At 46.7% G+C, this 21,852-nt stretch overlaps 1 protein-coding gene across 1 annotated transcript; it reads right to left on the bottom strand.

Moving 5' to 3' along the window:
• Positions 1-14,948: 14,948 nt before the first annotated feature.
• Positions 14,949-21,472, bottom strand: gpr142 (G protein-coupled receptor 142). The gene is made up of 2 exons (XM_033043968.1): positions 21,337-21,472; positions 14,949-15,923 (listed from the first exon to the last, which is right to left on the bottom strand). Exons 1-2 carry the CDS (start codon positions 21,470-21,472, stop codon positions 15,139-15,141), a joined length of 921 nt encoding a protein of 306 aa, XP_032899859.1. The 3' UTR covers positions 14,949-15,138.
• Between the last annotated feature and the right edge of the window lie 380 nt (positions 21,473-21,852).

The following is a 21,852-nucleotide window of genomic DNA, read 5'->3' as shown; positions in this document are numbered from 1 at the left end:
TTACGGTGATCTGTGTTATTAGTGGTATGTAACAAAAGCAGTGTACCATCATGTACCGAACCCAAATACCACCAACCCTGGTTGCGTGGCAATTAAAGCTTAAAGATTCTATTCTATTCTATTCTATCCATTCCCTGCATATCCATGTGCCTATCCAAAAGCCTCTTAAACACCGCTATCATATCTGCCTCCACCACCACCCCTTGTTAAAAACATTCCAAGCACCCACCACCACACTCTGTATAAAATCTTCTTCTTTCGTGTCCATCTTCCATGTTTCAAATGTTGACCTCGCTGTCATCGTCCGTCCTGAAAAGGACGCAAGCTTCCGGCGACAATCAGTGGGAGCCGTCACTTGTTGCAATAGATGATGGTGGTAGCAGAATTAGCTCAGGACACTTCCAGTTTCCAGCTCCATGACGTGGACGCTTCTGCTATGGGTCCTCCGTATAAAATAACTTGCCCCTTGCTACATCTCCTTTAAACTTTGCCCCTCTCACCATTGAGATATGCCTTCTAGATTTGACAATATGGGAAATAGGTTCTGGCTGTCCACCCCATCTATGCCTATATAATTTTGTATGGGTGATGTTTTGGGTCTAGATCCTTCATTTTAGATACTTCTAACAGGTCTCCCCTCAACCTCTGATGTTCTAGAGAAAACAATATAAGCTTGTCTTATCTCTCATCGTCTCGACCCCAAAATGTCACCCATTCCTTTTCTCTACAGATGCTACCTGACAGGCTGAGTTACTTCAACATGTTGTGTCTATCTCTTGTAGTTAATACCTTGTAATCCAGGCAGCACTCAGTCTGAAGAAGGGTCCCGACCAGAAACATCACTTCTCCTTTTTCTCCAGGGATGCTGCCTGACCCGCTGAGTGACTCCAGCACTTTGTGTCTATCTTTGGCATAAGCCAGCATCTGCAGTTCTTTGTTCATAAATTCATAAGGGATAGGAGCAGAATAAGGCCATTCGGCGCATCAAGTCTACTCCGCCATTCAATCACGGTTGATCTATCTTTCCCTCTCGACCACATTCTCCTGCCTTCGCCCCATAACCTCTGACACCCTCATTCTAACAGCTATCTGCCTTCTACTCCATCAATCCGAAGAAGGGTCCCGTCCCAAAAGGCTTTCTTTGCAGATATCGTCCTAACAATCTGAGTTCCTACAGCAGTTTGTCTTTTGCTCTCGATCTGAAAGTAACGTTCCTTGTCTCATAGACATTTTGTTTGAAGTATTTGTCCATTTTGTAACTAATTTGTCAATCTTTGTTTCTACATTCTGGCAAAGCTCTTCTACACGCCCTCTAAAACCTCCAACTCCTTCCTGTAACGCCACTTAAGAAATGGCATTAACTGTCAGTGGATGAATGCAGAGCATTGACATGAATTAGTTTGTCTTCTTTCATGAATGCAGACACCAACTGTTTTGCATTCATGTGCTACCTCGTATAACCTTGGGATGTCCCAGAAGTGTTTACAACCAATTAAGTACTCTGTGAAGTGTAGTATGTGGTTTATGAATTGAAATATGGATGGATGCATTTCAATATTCTGATGTTTGTCTCTACGAAGCATTGGGCCAGAATTGATTGGAAATTGATGACACATGAAAGGTGAAAGGAAAGTACACACAGTGCTGAATGTAACTCTGCGGGTCAGGCAGCATCCCTGGAAAATGCCGAAGGGGTGTAGTAGTGACTGAACGTCCATCGTAAAGATGAGGGAGTGGGGACTCGGAAAGCGGAAATCATTAAAGAGACGAAGGGCGTGTGAGGTGTTTTGGACATAGGTCGGGAGAGATTGGACCAGGGAGGGATAGGATGGAGTCGAGGTACGTGGAAATAATTTCCGTGGGGCAGGAGCAGGCAGAAACAATTGGTCTGCCAGGGCAGTTGTGTTTGTGGATTTTGGGGAGAAGGTAAAACCGGGCTGAGTGGGGCTGGGAAATGATAAGGTTGGAGGCTGTGGAAGGCAGTGATGAAATCAGAAATGGTGTGCGTGATTATGGCCTGGTGCTCATCTGTGGGATGGTGGTCCAAGGAGGAGGTGTCTGAGAGTTGTCGCCTGGCCTATCATGGCACCTAACTTGTCGGCGGGTTTGATGATAATGTCGAGGTTGCTGCAGAGTGAGCGGACGTGCTGTATGTATGTTCAGAGGGGTCTGAAGAAGGGTCTCCTCCCGAAACGTCACCCATTCCTTCTCTCCAGAGAAGCTGCCTGTCCCGCTGAGTTACTCCAGCATGTTGCGTCTGCCTTCAGCATCCCTGGAAGACATGGATCAGTGACGTTTTGGGTCAGGACCCAGCGCAAATACAGCAGACCTGGTGGAGTGGACTGGATAGCGCGCAACAAGAGCTTTTCACTGTACACGTGACAATAGAAAATAAACAAAGGAGTGAATGAAGTAAATATCAGGAGAGAAGTAAGCAGGACTTTTGTATCTGGTTTAATTACTTGGTTTCAGCGCCTTGGTCGTTTTTAAGTGATTGCGATCTTTATTGTCTTTTAACTTTTAAAATAAATTTAAATACTTTTGATGCCTCTCCCCTCTTCCAGCTTTCTGCTCCCCCCAGTACAACATGTCTGAAGAAGGGTCTTGACCCAAAACGGCACCTATCCATGTTCTCCCGACATGCTGCCTGACTTGCTGAGTTACTCCAGCACCTTGTGTTCTTTTGATTTTTGAGAGTTGGAATTGTGTGAAAACCAACTCGGTAAACACCAGTCTCTTGGAAGAGCAGAAGATGTTGCGAGTAGGTCTGACGGAGGGTCAATTTATGGCCGTATTCTCCCCACATGTATTCCACACATGTAAGGGAAAGGGTTATGGGGAGATGGCAGGAGAATGGGGCTAGGAGGGAGAGGTAGATATGATAAACTTACCTTCCACGTCCTCAAGGGGCGGCTGCGGGAGGTGCCTCTGGGGCACAAACGCTGAAGGCTGAAGGTGGCCGGGCGAGGAGAGGAACGACGGCTCGCTGGACGATCCGGACGGGCCTTTACGGCCAACTGGAGCCGGGACGGTGAAAATGACCACAAAATCTGGCGACTCCTGCATTTGGGCTCAGTGGGTTGTCTCGATGCAATCTGTACTTATCTGAGGATTGTACATATGTATGGCGCTAATCTTTACTGTTCGATCCTGACTATGGGTGCTGTCTGTACAGACTTTGCACGTTCTCCCCGTGACCTGCGTGGCTTTTCTCCGAGTTCTTTGGATTCCTCCCACACTCCACAGACGTGCGGGTTTGTAGGTTAATTGGCTTTATGTAAAAATAATAAAATTGTCCCCAGTGAGTGTGTGTTGGACTAGTGTTAGTGTGCGGGGATCGCTGGTCGGCGCGGACTTGGTGGGCCGAAGGCCCTGTTTCCGCGCTGTCTCTAAACTAAACTAAACTAAACTAATGATTCCAGCTACTGACGGGCTGACCTGTGCTTCTGGTACATGTGATCTTATTTCTCCAGCTTCATCGCTCTCTGTCCGTCTGGGTGCAGGGAAGCGTCAATACTACTTAATGAACACAATGATTAATGTTGTTTTAAATGAACAATGCAACATATTGCAGTGCCCTGAAGAATTGTTCTGAATTATTCCCGAGAATTTAATAAACTGTATTGAGCCGTCAGAAAAATTATCTATTTCTCACAGAGTGGCAGTGATAATAAGACTGCTCTTGGGTTTCATGCGTCAGCGAACTGGCGCTTTTTATTTAGATAGAGCGCGGAAACAGGCCCTTCGGCCCACTGAGTCCGTGTTTTCCGCAGAGGCAGGGGAGGTAGAATCTCCCCCCCTTCCCCCACCCCCAGGTGGAAATGTCAAATGCTAGAGGGCATAAGTTTAAGGTGAGAGGGGGAGAGTTTAAAGGAGATGTACGGGACAAGGTTTTTCACAGACAAAATGGTGGACCACATTGCCAGGAGAAGTGGTGGAAACAGATCTAGCAGCATGGTTAATGGGGCATATAGATAGACAAATGATCAGGCAGGGATTGAAGGGGAAACGGACCATGTTTTAATGTCCAACCTAAATTGGCTGCTGATAATTAGCATTATCACACGCTCAAGTGATCTGTGGCGGTTGAGAAAATCAAGTGCAAGCAGACTTATGTGAACCCAAGGATTTATATGTGGATGGAGGTGCAATGAGATCGTAAATTCACCAGAACAGAAACAAGTTATTGGCATAAAATCATTTCTCATTATTGTCCTAACATAGTGCTGGTTTTAGCTATTTAATCAAATTCTGCAGGGGGGGTTATTTCTGGAACTGGTGGTTATTTATTTATTACTTGACATTATTTATTTTATAGTTGCCTTGTAAACTCTAAAGGCAACTAGAAAATAAATAACGTCAAATGATATCAGATAAGGGAAAGCAAATCCAATTTATACGCATTTTCCAGACAGTAGGAGTTCTGAGTTGAAAGGTTTGTCCTGTTGTCATGGAAACTTGACTTAAATAAAAGAACAATCAATGCAAAATTGCACAGGTTTCATGTCCTATTTTCTCTCCTTACAGGAATTTGCCGGACTTTTAGACTTTAGAGATGTAAACAGGCCCTTCGGCCCACGCCGACCAGCGAACTCCACTTACACTAGCACTATCCTACACACTAGGGACAATTTACAATCTACCGAAGCCAATTATGAAAAGCCGAATGGTCAGGTGATGTCCTGTTTCCTACTGTATATCATTGTTATTTTATTGCATATCTTTCATATGTTCCATATCTCTCTACATCATCGTCTATATCTCTCCTTTCCCTTTCCCGTGACTTTCAGTCTGAAGAAGGGTCTTGACCTGAAACGTCACCCATCTCCAGAGACGCTGCCTGTCCCGCTGAGTTACTCCAGCATTTTGTGTCTATGGACAGGTGATCCTTCTTCAGACCCTTCAAACCCAGAAGGGGGGGAACCTGAAATGTCACCTGTCCATTTTCTCCAGAGATACTGCCCGGCCTGTTTGAGTTACTCCAGCATGTTGTGTCTATCTTAACTACTATCTGCGCAGTGTGTGCAAATTAGAAAAAAAGATAACAGTGAAGTCCACTGTGTGGAAAATTGAGGCAAAGGGGAGATACAATTAAGATAGATGTGGGGCTTCGTTTATCTGCTCATACTCATAGTGCCGCTAATTATATTGTAAACCAAGAAGTTATTGTGCATCAATGTTAACTAATTGGCAGCCAACATTGTACCCAGGGGGAGACAGAGGTTGAGTGATATTTATTTTACAGCTTTTTAAGTACCAATTAATGGGGAACTTGCAAATGTACTCAACAGCCTAATTAGTTTGTTTTAAGGTGTTGGTTTTATTTAATAATTAGAACCTTGCTTGTAGCTGTGGAAAGAGTGAGAGGGGTGAAAGAATCAAGAGAAAGCTGAGCCTCTCTTGATTCAAAACCAACACACTGGAGGTGAAGAAGGGTCTCGACCCGAAACGTCACCCATTCCTTCTCTCCAGAGATGCTGCCTGTCCCGCTGAGATACTCCAGCTTTTTGTATCTATCTTCGATTTAAATCAGCATCTGCAGTTCCTTCCTGCACTGGAGATGAGGCAACATCGGGGCAGAGAGAGCAGTGGCCATGTTTTTTTTTGACAATCCAGCATAAGAACTGATGTAGACACAAGGAACTGCAGATGTTGGTTTACAGAAAAAAAGACACCAAGTGCTGGAGTAACTCAGTGGGCCTGGTAAGATCCCTGGAGAACATGGATAGGCTATTGTGTAGGGAGGAGCTGCAGGTGCTGGTTTAAACCAAAGACAGACACAAAGGGCTGGAGTCACTCAGCGGGTCAGGCACCATCTCTGGAGAAAAGGAATAGGTGACGTTTCGGGTCGGGACCCTTCTTCAAGCTGAGAGTCGGGGGGAAAAGGGGAACGAGAGATACAGACGGTACTTAGGAGAAATGAATGGAAGATATGCAAAAGGCAACAATAATCAAGGAAATGAGGGGCACACAAAATGGGCAGACAATTGTCTGGGTTGGGAACCTTCTTCAGAGCCTGACCTGAAACATCACATAGAAACATAGAAATTAGGTGCAGGAGTAGGCCATTCGGCCCTTCGAGCCTGCACCGCCATTCAATATGATCATGGCTGATCATCCAACTCAGTATCCCGTACCTGCCTTCTCTCCATAACCTCTGATCCCCTTAGCCACAAGGGCCACATCTAACTCCCTCTTAAATATAGCCAATGAACTGGCCTCGACTACCCTCTGTGGCAGAGAGTTCCAGAGATTCACCACTCTCTGTGTGAAAAAAGTTCTTCTCATCTCGGTTTTAAAGGATCCTTAAGCTGTGACCCCTTGTCCTGGACTTCCCCAACATTGGGAGCAATCTTCCTGCATCTAGCCTGTCCAACCCCTTAAGAATTTTGTAAGTTTCTATAAGATCCCCTCTCAATCTCCTAAATTCTAGAGAGTATAAACCAAGTCTATCCAGTCTTTCTTCATAAGACAGTCCTGACATCCCAGGAATCAGTCTGGTGAACCTTCTCTGCACTCCCTCTATGGCAATAATGTCCTTCCTCAGATTTGGAGACCAAAACTGTACGCAATACTCCAGGTGTGGTCTCACCAAGACCCTGTACAACTGCAGTAGAACCTCCCTGCTCCTATACTCAAATCCTTTTGCTATGAAAGCTAACATACCATTCGCTTTCTTCACTGCCTGCTGCACCTGCATGCCTACTTTCAATGACTGGTGTACCATGACACCCAGGTCTCGCTGCATCTCCCCTTTTCCTAGTCGGCCACCATTTAGATAATAGTCTGCTTTCCTGTTTTTGCCACCAAAATGGATAACCTCACATTTATCCACATTATACTGCATCAGCCAAACATTTGCCCACTCACCCAGCCTATCCAAGTCACCTTGCAGTCTCCTAGCATCCTCCTCACAGCTAACCCTGCCCCCCAGCTTAGTGTCATCCGCAAACCTGGAGATATTGCCTTCAATTCCCTCATCCAGATCATTAATATATATTGTAAATAGCTGGGGTCCCAGCACTGAGCCTTGCGGTACCCCACTAGTCACTGCCTGCCATTGTGAAAAGAACCCGTTTACTCCTACTCTTTGCTTCCTGTTTGCCAGCCAGTTCTCTATCCACATCAATACTGAACCGCCAATGCCGTGTGCTTTAAGTTTGTATACTAATCTCTTATGTGGGACCTTGTCGAAAGCCTTCTGGAAGTCCAGATACACCACATCCACTGGTTCTTCCCTATCCACGCTACTAGTTACATCCTCGAAGAATTCTATAAGATTCGTCAGACATGATTTACCTTTTGTAAATCCATGCTGACTTTGTCCAATGATTTCACCACTTTCCAAATGTGCTGCTATCCCATCTTTAATAACTGACTCTAGCAGTTTCCCCACTACCGATGTTTACTAACTGGTCTGTAATTCCCCGTTTTTTCTCTTCCTCCCTTCTTAAAAAGTGGGGTTACGTTTGCTACCCGCCAATCCTCAGGAACTACTCCAGAATCTAAAGAGTTTTGAAAGATTATTACTAATGCATCCACTATTTCTGGAGCTACTTCCTTAAGTACTCTGGGATGCAGCCTATCTGGCCCTGGGGATTTATCGGCCTTTAATCCATTCAATTTACCCAACACCACTTCCCGGCTAACCTGGATTTCACTCAATTCCTCCAACTCCTTTGACCCACGGTCCCCTGCTATTTCCGGCAGATTATTTATGTCTTCCTTAGTGAAGACGGAACCAAAGTAGTTATTCAATTGGTCCGCCATATCCTTGTTCCCCATGATCAACTCACCTGTTTCTGACTGCTAGGGACCTACATTTGTTTTAACTAATCTCTTTCTTTTCACATATTTATAAAAACTTTTGCAGTCAGTTTTTATGTTCCCTGCCAGTTTTCTTTCATAATCTATTTTTCCTTTCCTAATTAAGCCCTTTGTCCTCCTCTGCTGGTCTCTGAATTTCTCCCAGTCCTCCGGTATGCTGCTTTTTCTGGCTAATTTGTACGCATCATCCTTCGCTTTGATACTATCCCTGATTTCCCTTGTTATCCACGGATGTACTACCTTCCCTGATTTATTCTTTTGCCAAACTGGGATGAACAATTTTTGTAGTTCATCCATGCAGTCTTTAAATGTCTTCCATTGCATATCCACCGTCAACCCTTTTAGAATTAATTGCCAGTCAATCTTGGCCAATTCACGTCTCATACCCTCAAAGTTACCTTTCTTTAAGTTCAGAACCATTGTTTCTGAATTAACAATGTCACTCTCCATCCTAATGAAGAACTCAACCATATTATGGTCACTCGTGCCCAAGGGGGCACGTACAACAAGACTGCTAACTAACCCTTCCTCATTACTCAATACCCAGTCTAAAATAGCCTGCTCTCTCGTTGGTTCCTCTACATGTTGATTTAGATAACTATCCTGCATACATTCCAAGAAATCCTCTTCCTCAGCACCCCTGCCAATTTGATTCACCCAATCTATATGTAGATTGAAGTCACCCATTATAACTGTTTTGCCTTTGTCGCACGCATTTCTAATTTCCTGTTTGATACCATCTCCAACTTTACTACTACTGTTAGGTGGCCTGTACACAACACCCACCAGCGTTTTCTGCCCCTTAGTGTTTCGCAGCTCTACCCATACCGATTCCACATCCTCCAAACTAATGTCCTTCCTTTCCATTGCGTTAATCTTCTCTCTAATCAGCAACGCTACCCCACCTCCTTTTCCTTTCTCTCTATCCCTCCTGAATATTGAATATCCCTGGATGTTCAGCTCCCAGCCTTGGTCACCCTGGAGCCATGTCTCCGTGATCCCAACTATATCATAGTCATTAATAGCTATCTGCACATTCAACTCATCCACCTTATTACGAATGCTCCTTGCATTGAGACACAAAGCCTTCAGGCTTGTTTTTACAACACTCTTACCCCTTATACAATTATGTTGAAAAGTGGCCCTTTTTGATTTTTGCCCTGGTTTTGTCTGCCTGCCACTTTTACTTTTCACCTTGCTACCTATTGCTTCTACCCTAATTTTACACCCCTCTGTCTCTACGCTCACACATTTAAGAAACCCTTTCCCTTTAACTCCATCCTCCACTATCCCATTCGACACCCCACCCCCCTTATTCAGTTTAAAACCACCCGTGTAGCAGTGGCAAACCTGCCTGCCAGAATGCTGGTCCCACACCTGTTAAGATGCAATCCGTCCCTTTTGTACAGTTCCCCCTTACCCCAAAACAGATCCCAGTGATCACCTATCCATGTTCTCCAGAGATGCTGCTTGATCTGCTGAGTGACTCCAACATTTTATGACCTCGAAGGGTTAGTTGAAAGGATAATTCAAGTGAAGCCCTTCCCGGTGGACTGGCTCTCTCTTTCTCCAATATGTGGGTAAAGGGACTGCCCCACTTAGGCGATTTTTTTAGGCGACTAGGCTGTCGCCACACGGTTGCCGGGGTGTCGCCTGTATGGTCGTGAGTCATCTCCTCAGTCGCCCAAAGAGTCGTAGCGTTTTTCTGGTTGCCGCTGGATTTTGAAATGCTCAAAACTTTTCGCCGACAGTCGGCGACCGTAGGCTTGACGTGGCTTGTCTTCTCCTGACGTGGGTTGTCGCCAGGATGGCGTAGGTTGTTGCCGGTGCTGACTTCGGTGAATTTCATTGTCATAGTCGCCGGCAGTCGCCTAAAAAAATGGTCTAAATTAGACAGGCCCATTAGTCCAGTCGCCGGTGTTTCAGTGCCCAGGAACAATACTCACTTCTCCAACCAAGACAGTAGCCAGCGCAGGAAGGTTTGCCCTCGACTACTGTCTGCCCCGTTGGAGACCCTCGGATTATCTCTGATGGGACTTTACTGGTTTTCTCTGGCACTAAAAGTTATTCCCGTCATGCCCTTTATCATGTATCTGTACACTGCGAATGGCTCGATTGTAATCGTGTATTGTCTTTCCGCTGACTGGTTAGCACGCAACAAAAGCTTTTCACTGTACCTCGGTACACGTGACAATAAACTCAACTGAAACTGATCTTTTCCCATGTTTTTGCCGAGTACCGTTGACCTTTGACCTTGGGCCATCGTGTCAAGCCATCGGGCAGTTTTTCACTCAGAACAAAAATCAATTCATTCAGTCTGAAGAAGGGTTTCGGCCCAAAACGTTGCTTATTTCCTTCGCTCCATAGATGCTGAGTTTCTCCAGCATTTTTGTGTACCTTTGATTTTCCAGCATCTGCAGTTCCTTCTTAAACACATCAATTCATTCAGCCTTTGGCGAATGGAGAACATCAGAATCGCAAACAGATAATGGCCAGTTGAAAGTGGACACAAAATGCTGGAGTAACTCAGCGGGTCAGGCAGCATCTCTGGATAGAAGGGATGGGCAGCGTTTCAGGTCGAGACCCTTCTTCAGATTTAAACCAGCACCTGCAGTTCTTTCTTACACATAAAGGCCAATTGATCATGGACATCTTTGCCAAGGTCAGTTTTGGAAAGAGGCAAATTTTAATGTGTTGCACAATGGAGGTGTTGTGATGGTAAATGTCTGCAATTGCATCTCTATTTCTGATGAGAAAACATTTGACGGATGCACAATTTCCAAAGCCGTGTTTGCATGTGCTTTCAAAGCACCTTATCACAAGTTTGGGATTTCTCGTGCAATCAATTATTTTTGAAGTGGGCGGGTTGCAACGCATTATTTTCCCTGAATCCAAAGTGCAGACAATACTGTTGAGAAGCTAATGAGATCACGCATTCTGTTCACAGTGTCTTTTGTAGTAACTCTAGTTTTGTGCTGTATTGTATAAACTCAACAGTGCATAAGATTCACCGGAGAACAGTGAGAAGTGTTTGTTGCATGTTAACCAGTCAGCGGAAAGACCACATGTGCAGGAAAGAACTGCAGATGCTGGTTTAAATCCAAGCTAGACACAAAATGCTGGAGTAAAACAGCGGGACAGGCGGCATCTCTGGAGATAGACACAAAATGCTGGAGTAACTCAGCGGATGAGGCAGCATCTCTGGAGAGAAGGAATGGGCGACGTATCGGGTCCCAAAACGTCGCCCATTCCTTCTCCCCAGAGATGCTGCCTCACCCGCTGAGTTACTCCAGCATTTTATGTTACCTGGCATCTCTGGAGAAATGTCCTCCAAAGATGCTGCCTGGCCCACCGAGTTACTCCAGCATTTTGTATCTGCTGAGGACACCCGTGTTCTGATTACCCAGCATGAATGCTGACTCTTATGTGCGATTGAACAGTTGTCTAAGAAACAAAATCAACGCGCAAGGGAAAAAAAGCAGTTAATCGTTTGTAACTTTTGACTTTTAGTCGACCTTGTTGACATTGCGAGCAGGAGCTTGCAATGGTGGTTACAGAGGATAAGATCAAGTCGTCACAGCATAGGAACAGGCTATTCGGCCCATCTGGTCCATACAAGTATTTGTGCTGCCACCAAATTAGTCTTGTATTGTCAGTATAACCTTCCACTCCTTTCTTCCTCGTCTTTGGTGTGCTTCACCTCAAGGTTTGAGGCGAATCGTCTTTCAGTTGCTGGGCTAGTTGAGTGTTCGTCATGTAGTTAACCAGAAACTGTGACACCATGATTATTCTAAATGGCCTGCTTTGTGAAGTTTGACTGTACAATCTACCCTCGTTATTACGGACCTCTTCATCAAGGATTTTGGTTATCGCGGATGGAACAACCCCAAAGTAATCAGACACCACTGTCTCTTTAAGAACACGGGCAGTTAGTTACACAGCGGGAGGTCACGGACATTGACAAGCAATTGCTTGGATCGACACTTGTGCAATGATACTCCGTTAAACAATGTAACAAACAGCCTTTAGTATTTTTAGCTTGCAGTTTAGCTGTTGAAAATAACTTTATACTTGGAAACAACTTCATGTCTCACAAAGTGACCGTTAGGTGGTTGGAGCGATCTCCTTGCTTGGTTTACTTTAGAGATACAGCGGGGAAACAGGCCCTTCGGCCCACCGAGTCCGTGCTAACCTGCGATCCCCGCACACTAAAACTAGGGGCAATTTACCGAAGCCAATTAACCTACAAACCTGCACGTCTTTGTAGTGTGGGAGGATCCGGAGCGCCCGGAGAAAACCCACACAGGTCACGGGGAGAACGTACAAACTCCGTATAGACAGCACTTGTGGTCAGGATCGAACGTGGGTCGAGACCTGAATCAGTCTGAAGAAGGGTCTTGACCTGAAACGTCACCCATTCCTTCTGTCCAGAAATGCTGCCTGTCCCGCTGAGTTACTCCAGCATTTAGTGTCATCTTCTGTGTTATCCCCAGGATCTCCGGTTTCCTACCACATTCCAAAGACGGCCAGGTTTGTAGGCTATTGGCTTGGTATAATTGTAAAAAATTGCCCCTGGTGTGTGCAGGCTAATATTAGTGTGCGGGGATTGTTGGTCGGCGCGGACTCGGTGGGCCGCAGGGCGTGTTTCCGCGCTGTATCTCTAAAGGGTCCTCCCTGGGTTATGAGCGTACAACATATAGACATACATACGAACAAGCATTTGGGAGACGGGCGGGATAGATGGATGGGCTCCTCTCTCCGACGAGGGTTCAGCAACATCCTCTCTCACTGCTCCCCCTCTGTGACTCCTCCTTCCCTCCGACTCTACGACCACGCCTACATCCTATCTCTGTCCCGCCCGCTCCCCTGACATCAGTCTGAAGAAGGGTCTCGACCCGAAGCTTCAACCCATTCCATCTCTCCAGAGATGCTGCCTGTCCCGCTGAGTTACCCCAGCATTTTGTGTCTACCTTCGGTTTAAACCAGCATCTGCAGTTCTTTAGGTAGACAAAAATGCTGGAGAAACTCAGCGGGTGAGGCAGCATCTATGGAACGAAGGAATAGGCGACGTTCTGCAGTTCTTTCCCACACATGGATGGATGGACGATGGATTTGCCAGCCACCGCAGGGATGAAGGCATCTACTGCCGGGTGGGACCGAGGCATTTCTGCCTGCCTTTCCCCCCGCACCCCGAGATGTAATAATGGGGTCGCTGATTTGAGCGAAATTGAGAGCGTTGAGCAGACTCACTGGCTCACTCGCTGATTCCGTGACTCTGTCTGGCGTTCACCCTCCCAGCATCTGCTCCCCCATCCCCTCACGCCCGTTTCTGTGACCCTCTCCCGCCCGCACATTGTTTTTGTTCAGTGTGGACACAAGGAACTGCAGGTGCTGGTTTACAAAAGGAAACATGCACAAAGTGCTGGAGTAACTCAGCGGCTCAGGCAGCATTTCTGGAGGGAATGGGTAGGTGAGGTTTCGGGTCGGGACCCTTCATCAGACCGGTTGCAGTAGGGGATGGGTGGGGCTGGTGAGGGAGAAAGCTGGAAGAGAGGTGGGGGCTGGACAAAGTCTGGCAAGTGATAGGTGGATACAGGTGATTGGGCGGGGGGGGGGGGGGTGGTGTTGAAAGGCAGATGGTTGGACAAAAGCCAAAGATGAAAAGAAAAAAAGGTGTGAGATAGGGATAGGTGGGAATAGTGAAGCTAGAGGAAGGAATGTAGATGGAATGGGAGGAGGAAGGGGAGAAATAGGTGGGTTCAGGTGGGGCACAGGGAAGTGTGGGGGGAAGGGGAGGGAGAAATGAGCGGGAGAAGGTGGGAGGGTGGGTTGCTTGTAGTTAGTTGCCTAAAATTGGAGAATTCAGGTCCGGAGACCAGTCTGAAGGAGGCTCCCATCCCGAATTATGGCCTATCCGCGTTCTCCAGGAAAGCTGCCTGGCCCGCTGAGTTACTCCAGCACTTTGTGTCTTTTTTTTTGAGAATTCAATGTTTGTACCTTTCAACTATACCTTTATCCAAGCGGATTATGATCTGTAGAAAGGAACTGCAGATGCTGGTTTATACCGAAGATGGACACAAAGTGCTGGAGTAACTCAGCGGGTCAGGCAGCAATCTCTGGAGAAAATGGATGGGTGACGTTACGGGTTGGGACCCTTCATCAGACCTCAAGTGCCCCACTCTTCCTTGGTCATCTGTTGCCGGCCCTGCTCTGTTCTGGCCTTTTCCTACGTCCAGTTCCCCCCCCCCCCCTACTTTCATTCTGAAGAAGGGCCCCGACCCGACATGTCACACATCCTTTTTCTCCAGAGATGATGCCTGACCCGCTGAGTTGCTCCAGCACTTTGTGTCTATCTTTGTGTGCAGTCCAGGGCCTCCTCCACTGTTGGAGTGAGGCCATATGTGAATTGGAGGAACAGCACCTCATATTTCGCTTGGGCAGCTCACAACCCTAGCAGTATGAATATTGATATCTCTAACTTCAAATATCCCTTGCATCCCCTGTCTCTCCGTCCCATCCCCACCCTAGTCATCGTACTAGTTTCACTGTCGTCCTCTGTCTGTATAACCTGTTATCACTGAACCCACAGCCAACAATGGCCCATTGTGGGCTCCACATTTCCTTGATCATTGTTGCTTTTTGCATATCTTCCATTCATTTCTCCTAAGGACCACCTCGTTTCCCTGTCCCCCGACTCTCAGACTGAAGAAGGGTCTCGACCCGAAACGTCACCCATTCCTTTTCTCCAGAGATGCTTGGATAGAGTGGATGTGGAGAGGATGTTTCCATTATTGGGAGAGTCTAGGACTGGAGGTCATAGCCTCAGAATTAGGAAGGAGATGAGGAGAAATGTCTTTAGTTAGAGGGTGGCGAATCTGTGGAGTTCTTTGCCACAGAAGGTTGTGGAGGCCAAGTCGGCGGATATTTCTAAGGCAGAGATAGATAGATTCTTGATTAGTACGGGTGTCAGAGGTTATGGGGAGAAGGCAGGAGAATGGGGTTAGGAGGGAGATATAGATCAGCCATGATTGAATGGTGGAGTAGACTTGATGGGCCGAATAGCCTAATTCTACTCCTTTTCCTTGTGACCTTATGCTGCCTGAACAGCTGAGATACTCCAGCCTCTGGTATCCGTCTTCGGTTTAAACCAGCATCTGCAGTTCCTCCCTACATATGATGGATCGTTTCCCACTTCCAGTTTACAGACTGTTCTGGGGATCGATTATAATCTGGGGTGTGATTGCATTGCCTATAAAGCCATGGTGGGTGGGTTCACTAACGTTGCCCGCAGCCTGGAGCTGCAAAGCCCCTTTAGTGTTTGCAGAAGGACAGGAGGACCTCTTTTACTGTTAACCGAAACTGCTTGCTGACGAAGCAGTAGAGGAAGAAGTTGATGGCGGTGCTCAACATGGCCAACATGTTGGCCAGATCGAGCATGAGGTGGACCTTCCAGCTCTTGTTCACCGACGCCACGTAGAGGTGATAAATAATGACCACCGTCCTTGGCGCCCAGAGGATGGCGAAGACGGTCGTCACCGTCAACAAGATGGCGGTGGTCTTGCTCGAGCGGTTGGCCAGTGCCTCCTTCTTCTTCAGCCTGAAGACTATCATCGAGTTGACGATGAGGAATATGGTGCACGGAATGAAGTATATGATGAAACAGTGCATCCAGATCAGCACTTGGTCCAAGGCCGTGGGTGGGTTACTGACCCGCCAGAGATCAGACCACCAGTAAAATGGGATGGCGGTGATCAGAGACATCACAAAGACCACGGCGATGACTCTGTGGGTGCGCTCGGGGTAGGACACCGTGCGGTACCTCAGCGGGTGGCACAGGGCGTAGTAGCGGTCGATGGTCATCACCACGGTAATCCAGATGGAGGCGTGGTTGGCCGCAAACTCCAGCACGCTGACGGTGTGGACCATGGTGGGCGGGATCTTGCGGTGGAGAATGGCCGTCTCCAGGATGAAGCCGACAAAGATGATGAAGAACTGGGTGAGGATGTCGGAGGCGGAGAGCGAGAGGAGGTAGCAGTAGGAGGACTTGTGTGTCTTGATGGCCAGGTGCGAGAGGACAATTACGTTCAGGATATTTACTGAAAGAAAAAAAAATGCAGGTTAGTGACCCTTCATTTTAATACCAGAATAACCGTTAAAACCAGAATAAAGTCAGTCAATTTTATTTGTCACATGTGTAGGAAGGAACTGCAGATGCTGGTTTAAACCAAAGATAGACACAAAATGCTGGAGTAACTCAGCGGGACAGGCAGCATCTCTGGAGAGAAGGAATGTCTGAAGAAGGGTCTCGACCCACTCCTTCTCTCCAGAGATGCTGCCTGTCCCGCTGAGTTACTCCAGCATTTTGTGTCTATCTTTGGTTTAAACCAGCATCTTCAGTTCCTTCCTACACATGTGACGAATAAAATTTGTGCTTTTTGTGTCTAAAACCAGAATAAAGGCAGGTGATGCAGTAGATACAAGGAACTGCAGGCGCTGGTTTATCCTAAAAGTACACAAAATGCTGGAGTAACGCGTGCTGTCTGTACGGAGTTCGTACATTCTCCCCGTGACTGCATGGGTTTTCTCCGGGTGCTCCAGTTTCCTCCCGCACTCCAAAGCCGAACAGGTTTGTGGGTTAATTGCCGTTCGTAAACCTGTAAAATTGTCCCCGGCGTGTGTAGGACAGTGGTAGTGTGCGGGGATCGCCGGTCGGTGTGGACTCGTTGGGATATCGGGCCGGTTTCTTCGCTGAACTAAACTAACTAAAGGGAAATCTTCTTGCTCTCTTATCATTCACCGAACTTGCTCTGTGCAACGTTATTGCTTCTAATCAACGTTTTTATTTTCTTGCTCACATCTTCCAGGAGCCCGCCCGCCCTGATTTACAGCTCGCTCAGACACCCTCCCAATCATCTGCTCTGCCTATGTTGCTGAGCTGAGCCGCTATTCCACTCAATGAGACTCACCACGGCACATGATCAATGTCCTCAGGGCAAAAATGTTCCCATTATCAATGTCTGCCCGGAGATTAATTGCCCCCCTCCTGTAAGCAGAGGCGACTGAGTGAGTTACTGCCTTCAGAATAATTGTCTTTCTAGTTAATGTGTTAAACGCGAAGATTCTCATAAGTTGAAGCATCTGCCGGACTTTATCAGGGTTAAAATACTTTATTTTGACAGTACCTGCAGTAAAATGCTTTTGTTATCCAAATTTCATTTGGCATGCTACTTTTCCTCTTCACTCGATGTACTTAACAGAATTTATTACCTCAAAGAAAAATCAGATTGACCACCATTGTTGTCCCATTTAAATTTGCTCCAAAGACAAGCCGTGCGGACTAACCCCTGATGCAGATTTTATTCCATTCAATTCATCTTGTGAGGATTTTTTGTTTCAATGAATGGTTATTAATTCTCCAAAATTACTCAGCAAATCACTTGGATGCACAATGGCACAGCTGGTAGAACCGCTGTCTCGCAGGGCCAGAGACCCGGGTTTGATTCTGACATCAGGTGCTGTCCGCGTGGAGTCTGCACGCTCTCCCCGTGACCGCCAGGGTTTCAAGAGTTCATAGGTGATAGGAGCAGAATTAAGCCATTCGGCCCATCGAGTTTACTCCGCCATTCAATCATGGCTGATCTATCTCTCCCTCCTAACCCCATTCTCCTGCCTTCTCCCCATAACCCCTGACACCAGTACTAATCAGCCACGATCACAGTGATTGGCAGTGCTGGCTTGAAGGGCCGAATGGCCTACTCCTGCATCTATTGTTTATTGTCTATAATCAAGAATCTATCTATCTCCGTTTTAAAAATATCCTTTGACTTGACCTCCACAGCCGTCTGTGGCAATGAATTCCACTGTTTCCTCCATGTGTGCTCTGGTTTCCTCCCACATGTCACCTCTCCTCCTGTGAAGGTTTGTAGGTGAATTGGCCTATGTAAATTGCCCCAAGTGCTCCGTCTCCATCTTTGGTGTAAACCAGCATCTGCAGTCCCTTTGTATAATACCTTCAGTGCAGCAAGTGTTATTATGTAAGGATGCAGCTAAGCATGGAGTGAAAACAGGAAGGCCATATGTAACGGACAGAGCTGGAACAGAGTGTGGTCTTTGGATCCATTCTGTGTGTTCTGTACAGAAGGACACCCTTGCCTTTGTCTAATGTGTCAACCCATCCTTGCTCCAGGCTTGACTCTAATTTTGGATGCGCGCTGAAGTTGGTACTTGCTGTTCTGACAACATGTTTGTTGATAAGAGGCTCTGAACATCCGCTTGGCCTGAAGCCCCCAATTATGATTTGCAATATTCATTTTGAACGTGGACAGATGAGTGACAAATGTACTCTCTTGGTCTGTGTTAACATTTAGCATCTTTAGTGATTGATACGAGTAAGTAGACAATAGACAATAGGTGCAGGAGTAGGCCATTCGGCCCTTCGAGCCAGCACCACCATTCAATGTGATCATGGCTGATCATCCACAATCAGTACCCTGTTCCTGCCTTCTCCCTAATGGTCCTGTTCCACTTACGCAATTTTATTTGGCGACTGCCGGCACCCGTCATAGTCGCAGCAGGTTGCCAAAAATGATCAACATGTTGAAAATCCAGCGGTGACCAGAAAAAGGTACGACTCTTTGAGCAACTATTCACGGCCAAACAGGCGTCACCCCGCGATATGTCGACACGTGCTGCGACTATGACGGGTGCCGACAGTCGCTGAAAAAAAATTTGGTAAGTGGGACAGGCCCTTAACTTACTGAATACTAAGTATTCAGTAGGTGGTGTGTTTGGATTCTGCCCTGTCTTATTGCCATTTGGTTCATTGCAGAGCTCACAATAAAACAAGATTAAGAGACATAAAATGTTTCATTGGTACACAAGGTGAATGTTGATACTTGTGCGATCCATTAGGACTCAGTTTAAATAGCCGTTAACAAACAAATACTTCTCCCCCCGAAGAGAAGCTGTACAGGAAACCTTTACCTTGTTTTGACATTCGGAACAAAGTATATGGAAAAGTACAGCACAGGCACATGCTCACAATGTCTAGTCAAACACGACGGCAAATTAAACTCATCATTGCTGTCTGCATGCCATCCTGATCCATGCGCCTAAAGCCTCCTAAACACCACTATTGCATCTGTTTCCAGAATTAGGCTATTCAGCCCATCAAGTCTACTCCTACTTCACTACTTCAATCATGGCTGATCTATCTCTCCCATCTAACCCCATTCTCCTGCCTTCTCCCTATAACCCCTGACAACCGTACTAATCAAGAATCTATCCATCTCTGCTTTAAAAATACCCATTGACATGACCTCCACAGCCGTCTGTGGCAATGAATTCCGCTGTTTCCTCCGTGTGCCGGTTTCCTCCCACATATCACCTCCCCTCCTGCGCAGGTTTTATAGGTGAATTGGCCTCTGTAAATTGCCCCCAATGCATTGTTAAACACCCAGTGCCTCTGTTGTACCACTATTGTAATGGTTTCCAATATTCAATAATCATATTCATATTTCTATTTAATTTCTCCAACTTCAAATAACCCTTGCATTCCCTCTCTCCCGACCCTCCCCCACCCAAGTCGTTGTTCCAGCTTCAGTCGTCTTGTTTAGCCTCATTGTCTGTAACTCGTTTTCACCTAGTCCACTGCTAACAACATCCTGCTTCCTTTATCATTGTTACTTTTTTTGCATATCTTTCATTCATTTGTTCTATATCTCTCTCTCTCTCTCTCTCTCTCTCTCTCTCTATCACCACCTATATCTCTTGTTTCCCTTTCCCCCGACTCTCAGTTTAAAGAAGGGTCACTTCCCGAAACGTCACCTAATCCTTCTCTCCAGACATGCTGCCTGTCTTGCTGAGTTACTCCAGCTTTTTGTGTTTATCTTCCATATGAAGCCATGGTTTTTCTAATCTCCCCTGTAATGGATTTTGTCATTAGTGTGTCTCATCTTAATGATCCACATGAGCTATCAAACGGTTATTGTATATAATGTGCTGGTTATGTTGGCAGCCTGGCAGACAGAGTTGTGGATCATTGATCCAGAGATGTGAGTTTGAATCCCACAATGGGGAATTTCAATTGAAGTAATTAAATAAATCTGACTTTTCTGTTGAACAGAATAGCGAGTGGCAGGGATTTATTGAGGCACACGGGATTGATAGTATGGAGTTCGGTCACGGGGTCAAAGGAACCCGGGGAAACGCCCAAAGAAACGGTTCAAAGACTGCATCGAGGGCCACCTCCAGCACGCAGGCCCAGCCCTAACACAACTGAAACCCCGTGACAGTGACAGGACTGGCTGGAGTACAACCACTGGGAAGGCGGTCAGCAGTTTCGAAGACAATCGCCGAAGATTAGATTAGATTAGATTAGATTCCTTTATTTGTCATTCAGACCTTTCGGTCTGAACGAAATTTCGTTGCCTGCAGTCATACATACAATAATAAATAACAAAATACACAATAAACACAAATTAACATCCACCACAGCGAGTTCACCAGGCACCTCCTCACTGTGATGGAGGCAAAAGTCTTAAAGTCTTAGGTCCCTCCTTGTTCTCCCTCTGCTCTGAGGCGATCCAGGCCTCTGACGTTGTTACCCCACCGGGCGATGGTAAGTCAGTCCCGCGGCTCAACCGAGCTCCGCGAACGGGCTGGTTCAAGCTCCGCGGCCCGGGGTGGTCGAAGCTGCCGAAGATGCCGCCCTCCAGTCCAGCGGACGCAGCTGTTGCCGCGGGACTGCCGAAGCCGACTCGTTAGTGTCGGATGCAGGAGGAAGGCCGCAGCCCTAAATCCCCCCGACAGCGGCCTTCACATGAGCCCCCCACTGCTCCTGCATGTGTGGCTTGCACATCGGACTCGTGGGCCCCACTCAATCCCACATGAGACTGCACATCCATGCTATCGTCGTCTACCACGGGCCACCACCAGTTGCTGCCGAAACTATTGGATTCGCTCTTTGGGATGGAAGGTGGGAACATAAATGAGTGAGTTCCCAAATCCAAAGGGTGACAATTTGAAATTGAAATCCAAAGGGTGACAATTTGAAATCTGACGTTGCATCTGTGATCCTGAAGCCAAAAACATTCCCGAGGAGATCGGCAGCAACTTGCTTTGATCAGGTGTTTAAGAAGGAACTGCAGATGCTGGAAAAAACGAAAGTAGACAAAAAATTCTGGAGAAACTCAGCGGGTGAGGCAGCATCTAAAGAGAAAGCGTTTTGGGTCGAGACCCTTCTTCAGGCAGAAGTCCGGGGGGGGGGGGGCTTTGATTAGGTGTTGCTTTCAACTTGAGATTACAACCATTCGACTGATCACACTACTGCTGTCTACTTATTTGTCTGTTTTATTTTAAATACATACAGAACATTTTTGATTATTGAACACTAACGTGCTGCTGCAAGTAAGAATTTCATTGTTCCGTTTCGCGACATATTGACAATAAAACACTCTTGACTCTTGATTTACTTGCAGCCAATTTCTAATATTGCTACTTGCCACTCACCTGGCAACCCCACGCACAGCAAGCCGCTGTAGTAAATGATGGGAATGGCTCCGAGCACACAGGGCGATCGCTCACCGTTTGATTCAGCGCCCTCCTGCCAGAGATCTGGGGACGTGTTGTTGGGCATTTCAACCATGTCCTTCGTTAGGAAGCACAGTCATTCACCTGTAAAGGCAAACGACACTTGGTTACGTCTGACTGCTCCCGGCAGTTGAGAAAAAACTGTGAGGTGATCAACACATCTGAATGAATGTGCAGGAAGGAACTGCAGATGCTGGTTTACACCGAGGATAGACACCAAATGCTGGAGTAACTCAGCGGGTCAGGCAGCATCTCTGGCGAGAGGGAATGGGTGAGGTTTTGTGTCAGACTCAAGAAGTGTCCCGACCTGAAACGCCACCTATTCCTTTTCTCCAGAGCTGCTGCCTGACCCGCTGAGTTACTCCAGCATTTTGTGTCTAACATCTGAATGACTGTGATCAGCCATGATCATATTGAATGGCGGTGCAGGCTCGA

Source organism: Amblyraja radiata, chromosome 26 (assembly GCF_010909765.2).
Source record: "Amblyraja radiata isolate CabotCenter1 chromosome 26, sAmbRad1.1.pri, whole genome shotgun sequence".
Lineage (NCBI taxonomy): Eukaryota > Metazoa > Chordata > Chondrichthyes > Rajiformes > Rajidae > Amblyraja > Amblyraja radiata.
The sequence above is the reverse complement of the archived record's forward strand: the minus strand, read 5'-3'. Positions and strand labels throughout refer to the sequence as shown.